The sequence below is a fragment of the Xiphias gladius genome, chromosome 9, assembly GCF_016859285.1.
Source record: "Xiphias gladius isolate SHS-SW01 ecotype Sanya breed wild chromosome 9, ASM1685928v1, whole genome shotgun sequence".
NCBI classification, from domain to species: Eukaryota; Metazoa; Chordata; class Actinopteri; order Istiophoriformes; family Xiphiidae; genus Xiphias; species Xiphias gladius.
Window position 1 is genome coordinate 3,159,266 of NC_053408.1, and position 14,696 is coordinate 3,173,961.

The 14,696-nt window shown below is 43.7% G+C and overlaps 1 protein-coding gene across 5 annotated transcripts in view; it reads left to right on the forward strand.

Annotated features, from left to right (window-relative positions):
- LOC120794740 (corticotropin-releasing factor receptor 1-like) overlaps window positions 1-14,696 on the forward strand; it is a 69,634-nt gene that overhangs the window by 43,172 nt on the left and 11,766 nt on the right. For all 5 annotated transcript variants that reach the window (XM_040136007.1, XM_040136008.1, XM_040136009.1 and 2 more), the window contains 3 exons: window positions 5,956-6,062; window positions 10,201-10,321; window positions 12,576-12,729. In XM_040136007.1, coding sequence (XP_039991941.1) covers window positions 5,956-6,062; window positions 10,201-10,321; window positions 12,576-12,729 — 382 coding nt within the window. The remainder of the gene's footprint in view (window positions 1-5,955; window positions 6,063-10,200; window positions 10,322-12,575; window positions 12,730-14,696) is intronic.

A 14,696-nucleotide genomic window follows, 5' to 3' on the forward strand; every position in this document is an offset into this window, starting at 1 on the left:
TCCTCTCCTAACACCTCTAACACCCTAACACGCCTAACTAGCGCTTTCAGTGCTCTTCTTTCCCTGACCTCCTTGCACCTCTTCTTATTGGACGGATCTAGGTCTTCCTCCAAGGTCTCATACTGGACCGAGTGTCGTCCCTCACTTGTAAGTCGCTTTGGTTAAAAGCGTCTGCCAAGGATGCCGATACTGAACACGGCAGTAAAATGTTTGTTAGTTTTCCACCAAAATATCTGATGTTACAAGATGATATTCACTTAAAAAAGAAAAAAAAACGCTGACTGAACAGAACCCCGCTGGCCCTTATGTTCCCGGGCAATGCCACCGCAACATATAAAATATAAACATGCAACGTGACGTGCAAAATCCTGTACCAGCTGCGTTAATCCCACCCATGCTCCCCTCCGCTTTGCTGGCCGTGCCGCAGGAAGACGGAACCAGACATCGGTGAGCACAGCACCAGACACGTTTGAATCACTGGAAAGTCTCAGATGTGGGCAGTGATTCAAAGGTCTGGAACAAGGCTACGATACGAGGAACTGAGTCCAAATAAACCACACGGTGTGTGTGTGTGTGTGTGTGTTCATGGTGATGAAGGACCATGTCACAGCGTGGCTCACCGGTGTCTCGTAAACAGTTTTTGAACAACAATGGAGCTCTCATCTGGGCCCATTTGGATAAAGACGTGACACTTGTCGGGGCGATCGGTTCTCTGTTGGCTCTGGGTTTTTCACGGGATTCGTTGACAGTGAGAAAAATAGAAAATATCACCTTGTTCTTTAAAGGATTTCACCGCACGCTTCCATGTCCGTTCGGTTACCAGATGCAGTGCAGCTGCAGTCATTTGTACTTTATAGATCCGTGAGCATGAGCAAACAGCGCTGTGGACTGAGACCCTTCATTTAGCCGTTTTTATTCCGAGACTCTCTGAGACCGATGTCCAATCGATCCCTGCAGAAGATGGATATGGAGTGTCTGACCTTTTAAAAATGTGTATTTGATTTTTTTCTATTTTTTCCTTTTGTAGCCGAAATAAATCACCAGGTGGCGGCGACGGCGTGATTGACATCGGGCGGGGGGGGTTGAAGTAGCTTCTGCTTAAAGTTCAGCCTGTATTGAACCGGATATTCAGTGGTCCCACTGGGAACAGAAGCTAAGTGGATCAAACGCTTATCGGAAAGTTTGTCTGAGGAAAGTAAAAAAAAAAGAAATAAAAAATCTTCTTTTCCTTTTGGGACTCGCTCAAGGTTATTTTCTCAAGTACATGATAAGTCTCTTTGTGGTTTCCCACAGAAGGAGTGAGTCAGGTTGGGTTTTGACTCTAGTGGCACACACATTTTGTGAGTCCTGAGGCTGGCGGTGGGTGGCTCTTATATTATCCTCTTGTCGTCCGCCCCCTCCTCTCGGGCTCAACTCGCAGCTCCGCAATCCATTTTTAAACCCTCACGCTATTGACGTGATTTATGCCCCGATGTGTTAACCACTCCCGCACAAGTCGCCGTCTGTCGCGGGACGGATTCACTTTTTTTTTTCGGGTCCGTATTAATTGTCACGCGCCATACGTACATTGAAAGAGCGCGGTCGCAGGAACCATTCGTCTTGTGATACTACCCTAGAGATGATCCCTTTATAGCGAGACCCTGCTGTAAAAGATGGGGGACAAAATCTACAGTCCTTGTTTGGTGAAAAAATGCTGCAGCAGAGGGATATGACCTGGTAGTTGCATTTAAGTTTTTTTTTCTTTTTTTTTTTTTCCACAGGCGAAAAGCACAAGCCATAAACCTACAGAATGCAACTGCCAGGACGAAAATACCCACATGGGTTGTTTAACTCCGGCTGAACTTTACTTTCCGTTTCTGTGCGAAATGTGGACTGTGTGGTTCAGGAGGTCTGAAAGTTGAGCTGCCGAATGAAAACAATTATTACTTTTTCCCAGTCGATTAATTTGCTAATTGTTTTCCCGATTATTCGACCGAATAATAAAATGTCAAAAAAAGGGGGGGGGGGTCAAAGTCATGTTAAAATTTGCCACAGACAAAAGTGACACCTTTTAAAATGTCTCCTCCAAAACCCAGAGATATTCTGTTTACTGTCATGTACAACAAAGAAAAGCATCAAATACTCATTTGAGAACAAAAAATAATAAAAAGATGATTCAACCATCAAAGCACCTGCTGATTGGCGAATCTATTGATGGACTGATTGTTGCAGCTCAGCTTGAAACAGAATAGTTTTGTTTGATTTGATTTCACTTTCACTGTCAGATTGTAAAAGGTGGCCACCGTTTCAAGTACGGGCCATAACGAAACGCAGCGCAGCGTTGAGCCAGACAACAAAACAACCACACGGTTCATTAGGAACGCCTCGCTGAAACTAACTCAGTCTAATCCGACAGTCCTGCAGCAAATCCTCCCTCCGTGAAGGCTCTAAGGCTCAGTTTGTGTCGAAGCTGCTCTAGAGAGGAGCTGATTCGACCGGTTGATCGTTTTGGAGGCTGTAGTTTGTTGTCGAAGTGTGTTACAATATACAAGAGCAAGGCCAGTTTATTTGGACGGCACTTTACAACAACAAGGCAAATCAAAGTGTTTTACATAAACCTTAAAGAAAAGGAACACGATACAAGACAAAGACACATTTGAAGAGGATTTAAAAATAAAGCTTAAATAGAATAAAACAGACAATACACTGCAATATACAATATATTGCAGTTAAAGTGCAGTGCAAGATATGAATAAATAGTCTGAATAAAAAAGGCAGTGGCAAAAACACAAGTCTCGAGCCCTGATTTAAAAGAACCGAGAGTTGCATAAGACCTGCAGTTTCCTGGGAGTTTGCTCCAGATGTGTGGAGCATAAAAACCGAACGCTGCCTCTCCATGTTTAGTGTAGTCTCAGGGGACAGTGAGGAGGCCGGGCCCAGATCCTCGGAGCAGCAGGTCTGGGCCCCTGCTCATCAAACTTGTAGGAACTAAATGTAAGAAGTGAGAGCGACGCGACGCATTTATCAGGCGGCTTCCTCCGACTAACAGCCGAGTGTAAAAGTCGTGTGTGTGATCGGAGAAGAAATAGCCAATCAGAGATATAGATTAACTCCACGTCTGCCATATCGTTCGTTATTTAAAAAAAAAAAATCCTCACAGCTTATTCAGTGGTACGTTATTCTGCAAGAACATACAGACTTATCTTCAAAAATCTTTAAATCTCCGGGGGATAATTAACAACAATCTAATGTCCTCATAACGTATAAATATATAAACAGGGATGAAATAGCAGGAAGTTGTCTGAAATGGAAACAAAGTTCTGCTGCTGGTAGATGAGGTACGTCAGAGAAACCATATAATAAAGAGAATTTAGTGCAGACAGCGAAAGATGCTCAGACAGCGACTGCAGATAAAAAAGAAAGACATTCAAATGCGAATAATCTACTCTTTCCTTAGTTTTACTGCTTCAACTAATGTCTAATAATTACTATTATTGTAATTATTATTATTATCAGACAGAGAAAACAAAGTTGGCTCTGTTTCTGTACTGCAGTCATTCAGGAGCAGTTTTTTAGGCACAACCAGCCTAAGACACCTGTGCAGCTCTTTGACATCTATAAATAGCAGATAAACAGTTTTTATTCTTAAGTTTGTGAGCAAAAGTAAAGGATTTTTCCTTTTATCTTTCACTTTCACAGCAGTGTATATATAAATAGGAGCCCAGAAATGTTTTTGGCCCTATACAGTCGATCAACCGGTTGAATCAGCTCCTCTCTAGAGCAGCTCCAACACAAACTGAACGTTACAGCCAACATGGAGGGAGGGTTTACTGCAGGACTGTTGGATTAGATGGAGCTAATAAACTGCTACCTGAGTGTGTATAACATGCCAGAGAAAAGCATCCTGTTAGTGTGTCCAATTTAGAGAAAAAAAAAAAAAAGTGTAAGACAGGTGTACTAAAGGCAAAAGTGTTAACACCTTTTCTGAATGGCCGTCCTCAGAGGCAAGGTGAGAAGCCGTCGTCATGGATTTCTTTCCTCCGTGGCAACGAAACAGCCCGCAGAAACCCCCGCAGGTCAAACTGGGCTAACGAAACACTTGTAGGGCTGAGGGACTCTGAGAGACTCACCGTCAACACACTGAAAAGACTTGCTTGCCTCGCAACATTACGGCTACACGCAACCCATAATGCAACACTCTATTAAAAGACCGTAATTATGCTTTTGCTCTCCACGGTCAAAAAGAATATCTGGTGTTCTGAACACACAATGGTTCTCGTCCTCGAATGTGACGAGACTCGGAGTTTGTAACCCCAAACCCAATTTCCAGGAAAAAAAAAAATACTGTGTTGTTTTCGGGCCGGTACGGTATGTTTACGTTTTCCTGACAAAGCGACCACTTGTGGCCGTGACAGTAATGACCGTCCGATCTTGGAGGCGAAAAACACAAACCCACGATCTGTCTCTGACCTCAGCCAAGTAGAATCAGTTGTTTAAAATAAGCCGAACCTTGACCGTAACATCGGCAGATCAGAAAAAGGTTCATACGTCTCGTTTCGTAATGGTCATATGAGGTTTTTTTGTTTCGTTTTGTTTCGTTTTTTTTGGAAGGCAGTGACGAAGAACCTATTTTCTGGTTCAGGACGTGTTTTTTCAGAAATCCCTGCCACCACATTTATTATAAAATCAATGTGCATTCATCAATCAGTTGGAGAAAAGAGATTGTGCTGCTGACGTCAAGATACCGGGCCATCTGTGCTCTATAGATTTAGAAAGAGTCCAAGATTTGAGCTGCCGCCCCGAAATGTAGTGAATGGGACAGAGAACGTGTTTCGGGGAGGGTGGGGCAGGGATTAAAGACGCCCACGTTTAATCTTGAAGTAGACACCAGCAGGTTACATAAATCCATTTAGAGCACAGATTACTGTCGGTAGAGTGGGGGAAATCCGATCACAATGGATATATGAGTCACAGACAGTGGTTTTAGGCACCAATTTAAAGGAAGATGTTCTAAGTTCTGTGTAAAACCCTCAGCAGAAGACCTCATGTGGATCCTGCGCGCTCACGAGCCTCCCAGCATTCCTGCTTTCCAAACCAGGGGAGGGGCGCCAGCAATGGCATGGCGTGGCACAGGCCCTGGCGAAATCCGATCAGTTAGAGAAGGGATGGGTAGTATTAGTACCGTGGATAGACTACTGACCGTTAACATTCTGTTGGGGTCAAACGACCACAGGGAGACGACGTAAAGATGCAAAAGATCTTCATCAAAACGAGACACGAGAGGTGAAAAACGATCAAAAGAGACACTGAACTAGCACAGAAACCAACAACACAACTACAAAGGGATGCAAAACGACCGCAGAGACACAAAATGACCACAGAGAGGCACAAAACAACTATAAAGGGACACGAAAGGACCGCAAAGAGGTGAAAAATGACCAAAAGAGACGCAAAGCTACTGGCAAAAGATGCAAAGCAAATGCAGAGAGATACAAAACAACCACAAAGTGACTCAAAACAACTCCAAAAAGATAAAAAGAGACCACAAAGAGAAACCAATTGTGGCCGTGTCGTCTGTGAGCGCTGAGGGGCCTTTTACATGTCTCATAATCTGTCCATGGCTGAAAGATATTTGGAGCTACAAATAGCAGCTATTTACTGCAATGATTTTGGGGATATTTAAAGTTGTTTATGCTGTAAATCATCATCATCATTTTATCACACTGAAAATGTTACTATTAATAATGTCCAGTTTATTCTTGCCAAAAACCAGGGCTATAAATGTGAGTCTTAACACTTTGAACACCTGCATCTGCTCAAAACCACAGCTGGAGTCAACTCAAAAAAACTGAAAAATAAAAGAGGATTTCCAGCCTTTTTAAGCCTTTTCTCTTGTCCAGAAAATACTGTTTTCTATAAATAAGAAATACTCAAAAGACTCATCCTGTGTTTTTTTTTTTTTTTCCCCCCCTGCAGAAGAAAGGCAAGATGCACTATCAAATAGCTGTGATCATTAACTTCCTGGGTCACTGCATCTCAATGGTGGCTCTGCTCATAGCCTTCTTCCTCTTCTTGTGTTTGAGGTAAGTGTCGGTCGCACTGCCACCAGTCCACTGATAATCCTAAAGACATCCTTGATGTGACAGAAACGACAGCATTCTCAAGATCCCTCGTTCAAAGCGCCGCTCGTTCTTATTCAAAAGCCATTTGGTCATGGGATGAAACCTACCCTATCTCAACCCCACAGATGTAAAAGGGTTTAGAAGCCCGAAAAAACTAGGGCACATTTCCCCGCTAATGGGAATAATAGACCCATCTCAGAGCGCGGTGAACACCAAAACAGCCCGGCTGGAGGCCTGCTGGGACAACTGGTGGAGGAGGAATGGGTTTCTCTGACAAACCGAAAGTAAACCGTGCGTTAACGAGAGAAAGGTCTTAGCACCCTCAACAGCCGGGGCCGTTATCGATCCCGGGGACCCCCCCGGGGAGTGAGAAAAGCGTGAAAGGGCACAGAGAGACATAATAAATAGAAGCTCGACAGGAGAGCGTTTATGCACAACCTGTGTCTGTGGGCCCACGGTGGCTTGGAGGGGGGAGGGAGGCAGGGAGGACAAGTGTCGGCCACCTAAAAATGGCATCGGGGCAGTGGAGGAGTTTGGCATTTATTACTCACCCTCTCCACTTTGTAACGAGAACCAGAGCCATTTAAGGGAAAGTTTGCTGCCGCCGCCGCCGCCGGTGTGATGGAGAGAAGGGCTGACAGTCCTGTTCACTGCTGTGGAACTGGAAAGAAAAAAGAGGGAGAGGGGGGTCACGGTGGAGAGAAGAGCTGGATTTCTGAGGGGGTTGAAAAGTTCATTTTTAAAAGCAGTGAAATGGCCGTTACAGTAGAGCATCTCTAGCTTCAACGACCTGACGTATTTCTGAGCGAAAGTCCGATTTCAGTGTCTCCCTTCGTCGGTATCCTCAGTGTTCCTCTACCCAGAAACACGGAACTCTGCGTGGTGATTTTACAGTGTTAATGGGCTGATGTTGTGGCAATCAATCTGTTTCCGAAAAAAATCTTGTTTTTTCTGTCAGTTCGGTAATTATGGATTAACGTGGAAATGGACTGCATTTGTACCGCGCCTTTACCCAGAACCCGTCACTTACTGAAGGACACTTTGACGCACGGGTAGGAGTCAGGGATCGAACTACCAACCCTGAAATTGGTGAACAACACGCTCTGCCGCCTCAGTTGTAGTAGGAGTAGTAGTATAGTGAATTTGTGTTTTGTGAAAAGGGCTCAGCATTTGTGGTCCACGTGACAGCGTATGAAGCACAGTGAGTGGATGTCTCTTATTGAAATGCACGCTGGGAGTCGCAGTCAATAGACGTTACCCATACCTACGAGCAAATCTTTAACACTGAATTCTCCGGCCGAGCTGAGCGTGCAAAGCTATTAGCGTCAGCGACTGAGTCAGTAGCTTTCAGCAGTGGAGCTCCTCTCGCTGGAGACAGCTGGAAAGCCACGCGGTCGGCGCAGCTGGGAGACACGGTACCTGCCGGTAAACAGCGTACAACACCGTGGTGCGATAGATCTGTCGTTGGCTGATCACTCGAGCTGTGCTCTCAGCTTGTAATAAAGTGAGCGATGGTTCGTAGCGACAACGTGAGCAGTGATTCAGTCAGTCGCCACGATAAGTCTTGGAACCGGCAAAGCGATGCGTGACTTCTCGGTTGTTTTCTGACATACTACACGCAACCCCGCTCATTTCCTGCTGCGCGGCTTTGTTTGACAGCGTTGTCGAAACTGTTTTAGTGCAGCAGTGACACCGGAGTGGGCGAGACCGATCGGCATCGCAGTCCTCCAGTGGAGCAGAGGAGTAAACGCCTCCGTGCGCTCTCCTGGTTGATGCTCACATTGCATCAGAGGGGATTTTCCGCAAAAACTTTCCCCTGTAGGGGGCGCCCTTTAAATTTAGCTTAGTGGGCGGCGCTGGACCGCAATCCCAGGTCCAACCCTGTCTCCTAGGAAATTACGTCTCTATACAACTACAGCAAAACGTGTTTTGTAGGAAAAATAATTGCAACTGTATTAAGTTTTGTATAAACATAATGAGGACATGTTGCTATTTGGAAAGTCGCAAATACGTTGGTGCTGAACGCATCAGTAAAAGACAACGTGTTTCTTTCCACCAAAATATCCGATCTTGCAGTACAACATCCTCTTGCAGTGACTCCAGCATTATCAAACCGTTTTCTGGCTCTGTTCAGACTCTCACAGGACCTGGTTCAGGTTCGGGAAAGATCCTGGTCTGGTTTGATACAGAAGAAGTTCCCAGTGACTTCAGACACAACCTGTTTATGTACATTTAAACGAAACCAGGATCTTTCCCGAACCTTAAAACAAAAGGGCTTTCGTTGCCTAAACCACAGACGGGACTCTGGATGTGAACCTCGGTCTCTGGTGTGACGGTTCGGCACTTTGTACACTTGTCATCCACCCCAACCTCCTCCTGGCGACTCCACCTACGTTGATAAATGCGCAGCTCCGTTCATCCGAGAGGAATTTGATCAAATTGCCGATTTAGCAAGCGCGAGGGGAAGTAAAGCAATTTTCTGGCTTCAGATTGACTGTTCACCCTTCAGCCGCACGTCCTTCACCCCGTGATGTTCGATCAGGAAGCTTTTAATAAATTGATAAGTTGGTCCGCAGCCCTTCAAAACTTGGAGATGTAAACAAGGGTTTTGCCAACAAATATCCAAACACACACCTCTGACCCTTGATGTCATCCACCAGCCTTGGCGTGATACGATGGGAGGGGTCCCCCGACGACGCTCCCAAACTCAATGAAGCAATACTATGAAATATAGCATAAATTTAGCATATAACAGATACAGAAAATACGGAATAACAATATAGTATTGTAAAATAAAATAGAGTGAGGTATGTTCCTGCTACTTATATTGAATACTCCTATGACAGGAAACTGCAGAGCGATCAAAGCAGGGACGCAGGATTTTTTTTTATTTTTTTAATTTACTTCATTGACTGCAGTAGTGTTCGGCTTTCCCCTTAATTAGCACACAGCAGGACGTCCGTGCCGGACCCACCGGCAGGACACGTCGAGGGAAGTGAGGTCACGCAGCGTAATGAAGTACGACCGTTCGGGGAAAAAACAAAAACAAAAACACCCTCACTCTGCTTCTGGCGCTGCAGTCGCTGCCTTTGTGATACTAAGGGAAGCTCCAGTAACACTGTGACAAAGTGGGGAGGAAATTGGCTGCTTGTTTGTGGGACAACAGGATTTACAAACCATAAGTTTATAGGTTTTTCGTACCCTTTAGGGTGCTTGTCTTTTTTTCTTTTTCTTTTTTTTGCTTTGGTGTAATATTTAAAACTGAAATCTCTTTTAGCAGCATTTCTGTGCAGCTGTTGTTGTGTTAATGAGGCTGTTCTTTTCTTTAAGAGCATCCTGGTTAATAAGATAAATGAATAAAATAAATAATAAGGCACAATAATACAATGTCAGTGGAAAATTTTTGCTCATGCACGTCTGCTCAGTCGGCACAAAACCAACCCAAACTGACACCTATTAAGAATTGATGCGTGCTGAAAAATAAATCTCGTCGTTTGCGGTGAGGAGGAGGCGGCGTCTGCTCGCTGATAATAGCGTCAGCTGGTGACAACAAACCAGGCTGTCACACTGCAGTGGCCGGGCTTTGCTCTGTCCGTTCGGTCGGGTGCTTCTCTTTTCGACTGCTCGCTCTGAGGCTGTTGGGCGGATTTTAATTGGATCCTAAGGTCAATTTATTTACAGCATTAAAAAAAAAACACAACAACAACAAAAAGATCAACAAAAAAAACCCCAACAGACTTTCAGGACCTGACGCAAACAAGAGAGCAAACAGTGGGAATGAAATGTTACTTCGTATTATATTAGGAGCGAAGGCACTGGGGGACTGATGGGAAATGTTACTTTCAGGCTACATCTCTTCATTATTCATATTCATCGTCTTCATTTCCTGCTTTTCCAAGAATACTTGTAGGGTGATCTCATAGTTGAGAAATACTGTGAGTTTAATGTCTTCGTTTCAAAACTCAGCAGGAGGAGATATTTAATTCAGATATTTCCCACCAGCATGAAATCGGGTTCTTTTTCCCGAGCGCAGCGGGAAACAGGGTTGGAAAAAGAAGCGTAAACCTCTCGGCTTTAACCGCCTCTGTTCTTCTCACAGGAGCATCCGCTGCCTGAGAAACATCATCCACTGGAACCTCATCACCGCCTTCATCCTGAGGAACGCCACCTGGTTCATCGTCCAAATGACCATGAGCCCCGAGGTGCACGAGAGCAACGTGGTACGTGTCACTTCATCCGTTTCATCTTGAGCGAGGACAAGGCTGGTGACGTTCCGTATTCCTCTCGTCGTCAATAAATCCCAGTGAAAGGCCAGAACCCACAACGAATCCAGAGCCCGATACATCTTATTCCCCTGAGCCACAAAAATGTTTTACGGGGAGAGAGGGGAAAAAAAAGGAGATTCTGACACATTAATACGCAAAAATTCTGTTTTTTCTGACATAAATTCAACATATTATTAATGAAAGGTAAGACTTTATTGATCCCCTGGAGGATCAATAAAGCTCAGAGAGACAGGCTGAGTGGTAGGACACAGATAAAGAACCGATGAATGAAATAAATAAAAATAAAACAGGAAATTAAAGACAAATTAGAGATGACAAAATGAAAATAGGCCCGTCTCAGAGAGGACGAAGTAGAAATATTTAAGATTCTGCAGCACGTCTAGGTCAGCAGCAGTCACATTTAAGCAGACTTGGGGCATTGACCAACTTTACTCGTTTGTACAAAAGGTTCAGATTTCTTTGGGTTGTGTCCCTACCACCGAAGTATGCGCCCAGGTGACACCCAGGTGGACGTGAGCCACTCGTCCCCTAATAAATAAGGTTGTGCCTCAAGTTTCCTGCAGATCGTTGCTTACTACCTTAAGTTGTATTATGATAGTGGGGGAAAAAAACGCCAGTACGATACAAACTATGCTAGTAAGACTCCAACCAGCAAGAATTACCGAGCCCAAAGTCGACGTCCTCAGATGTCCTGCTTTGTCTGGCCGACGATCAAAAACCCCAACATGTTACATCTCCAGTGACATAAAACTTAGAGAAGCAGCATATTCTCACACCGAAGAAGCTAGAGCAGACAAATATTTGGCATTTTTGTTGGATGGCCGTTTCAGCTCTAAACACCAGCCTTTTCTTTTAGATAGTTTTCTCCCTCTTGCAAATATCAGGTATCAAGTCTGGCTGTTAGTTGGCTGGGAGTTATCATTCTTTAATGAAATAAATTTTTTATCTGGCACACCATGAAAGATTTAATCACCTGTTCGCTTTTCCATCTAATTCAACCAGAAAATGGATTTTTGAAGGTTCTGTGACATAGTGCTGAAACGCTATCTGGGTATCGTAAAAAGTATTTCTTCTCCGGTGATAAGCAACATATTTCAGAGAGAGTTTAAGACTTTTCAAAAATTGCTCCTTGCCGGTGCAACTGAGTTTTGAGAGTCGGCTGCTGCATTCATCAGCCACAGACGGGTGTCGCAGGAAGTATTTCACCATATTTCTCAACTTGTTTATGGGGGTTTTTCTGAAAGGAGGAAGAAGCATTCAGATCCTTTACTTAAGTAAAAGTAGCATTACATTGACGTACACGAGCTCCATTACAAGTAAAAGTCATGCATTTAATATCCCGCTCAAGTAAAAGTACAGAAGTAGTGTTAATAAAACAATATGTAAAGTATGAAAGCAAAAGTACTGGTCTCTGCAGTGAAATGTCCCCTGTGACTGATGTGTTATTATATATGACTTTATTAAATTAATCATATTGATGCGTCAGTGCTCAAGACACATTTCGCTGTTGTATCTGGTCGAAGTGGAGCTGGAGGGTCACAGGGTAAATCCGAGCGGTCGTGAGATGATTCGTTGGCGAGGAAGGAAGTAAAAACAAAGACACATCTGATTCACAAAACGGTTTTAATTTTTCAGCCTTTTCCCTCTGGTCTGAAATATTCGGTGATTTGAATAGCTACTCAAAGGAAACCATCAGAAACATTTTGGAGGGCGAAGGATAGAATGCGTTTATTGTCATTGCACATTTCTAGCACAATGAAATTGGCTCTGCAGCCCCGGAAATTTAATAGAGAAAAGAGAAGCATAGATAAATATAATAAATACAAATGTAACAAAGAAGCAGTAAAAAAAAAAAAAAGTGCTTTAAAAAGGCATAAAAACGATGAATAAAAAGTATAGAAAGTAGCTGTAGTTTGTCTCATTTAATTTGTCATTTGTAAACGGACGAGTCAACTCATAAACATCTGAAACATGACAAGGGGCCCAACTTACCGCCGGCTTAATCTTGAACAGTTTATTCCATAAGCTCATCACTGCTTTGTTTTGTTTTTTTTTAATGTAAACTCTGAAATTGAAAAGTAACTAGTAACTGTAACAAGTACTTGTAGTGAGACTTGAAAAAATGTAAATTAAATGCAGGATTGTTGAGAAAGTGAAAGACGTTTTAACGCGAGGATTCATCTCGTAGGTGTGGTGTCGCCTGGTCACCGCCTCCTTCAACTACTTCCACTCCACCAACTTCTTTTGGATGTTCGGCGAGGGCTGCTACCTCCACACCGCCATCGTCCTCACCTACTCCACCGACAAGCTGCGCAAGTGGATGTTCATCTGCATCGGCTGGTGTACGTACACGTGACGTTTTCTCCTCAAACGACCTGCACAGTCTGCCTCTCTACAGTTGTATGAAAACTTTTAGAGGAATAGTTGGACGTTTGGGGAAACGCGCTCGTTTGCCTTCTCGCCACAGTTGGGTATGAAGATCGATAACGCTCACATGTCGTTGTGTGTTATGTGCGTTAGGTGCCTATGGAGCTAGCCAGTTAGGCTGTTAGCTTAGCTTAGCATAGCATAAAGACCAGAAGCAAGGGGGAAGCAGTTAGCCTGGCCCTGTCCTAAGTTAACAAATACACCGACTAACGCCTCTAAAGCTCATTAAATAACACGTTGTATCTTGTTTTTTCAATCCAAACACAAACAGAAACGTAAAAGAAACAAAATGTGGTTTTACAGGGAGTTATTTGTCAGGCTAGCTGTTTCCCCCTGCTTCCAGTCTTTATGCTAAGCTAAGCTGACTAACTCCTGGCGCTAGCTCAGTACGCACAGCAGAGGGATGAAAGTGGTTTCCATTTCGGGCCCACTTTCTGATGAGGCACCATTTATAAAGTGTTTATAAGTAATTAATGGCTTTAGCAAGGGATAATAAATCATTTACTAATGCTTCAGAAAAACTCTTGAATTGCCAGGTTGTGAAAAACAAACCTACCTTTGGACACGACTTTTCGTCATTTTATCTCTCTAATTCGTCAGGGAGACTTGTCCAACTGTTTGACCACTTCTAAAAAAGAGCTGCAGGCCCAAAATCCATTTATATTCCATTTTTTCTATGTGTCAGGTTAATTAACGCACAGAAAACTGTTTTTATGATTTGAAGTGAAGAAGTTCCCGTTCTGTTTGGATAAAGACTCTAGCATCAGTGTGTCCTGTTTAAATCTAATGCTATGGTGATTTGGTAACATGGTTGAGTGTTTCTGTTCAGTAATAATGCAGTTATGATCATACACAGTTCGTAGTGGGATTTCGGTCAAGATCTCCTGCAGCGCTGCAGGCCTGATTACCCGGTGGGCAAAGTGGACAACTGCCCAAGAGCCCCAAGACCACCAGGGGCCCCGAAGGCCCCAGGTTCACCACATATAATGTCTGTTACCATATTTTGAAAGTATCAACTGCGCCGGGTCCTCGATCGCACATCTTGTGGCCACAGTCTTCAAAATCTAGTTTTAAGACCTTCTTCGTTTTTGTTAATGTTGTTCTCCTTTGTTCTGTTTCATCAAATAGCCCAGATTTTTCCTGTGTGTCAGATTAATTAACGCACAGAAAAAACCTCGAGCAAGGTCATATTTTCCCATCACAGAACGGTAAGGCTGCAACCGACGATTACTTTCACTGTCAGTCAATGTACAATATGTCAGAAAGTTGGGAATAATTCCCGTCATTGTTCCCCGAAGCCCAAGTCAACATATTCAAATGGTTTGGTTTTTCTTTACCAACAGTTAAAAACCCCCAAATATTGAGTTTACTACCATAGACAATTGGGAAAAAATATTGAAGCATTTGAGAAGCTGGTCCCAGTGAACTTCTGGCATTTGTGCCTAAAAAAAATGACTTAAACAATTAATCAGTTATCCAGATTGCTGCCAATTTATATTCTATCAATCGACTCATTGATTAATCTAGTAATCGTTTCAGCTCTAGAGCGATGATTGGTTTCTGGGGCCTGGGGAAATTAAGATACTGACATGTATGATGGGTGTTTACTGGGGGCCAACACCTAATATTGACCTCCCCCTCCCCCTGGGAGATTAATCCGGCCATGAGCCCAGTTCCCGGAAGACAAGTGGTCAAACAGTCCGGTTTGAGACGTCTCAGTGAGGAGGTAAAGGCCTAAAAAGACAGTGGAAGTCTTGTGCTGAAGGAGGATTTTCCACAACATGGCAACCCACCGGATTTATAAAGTAAACGATTTATTAACCTTTAAAAAGAAAGCCGTTAATCGCAGTTTATAAATGAACAGTACCTTACCAGAAAGCGG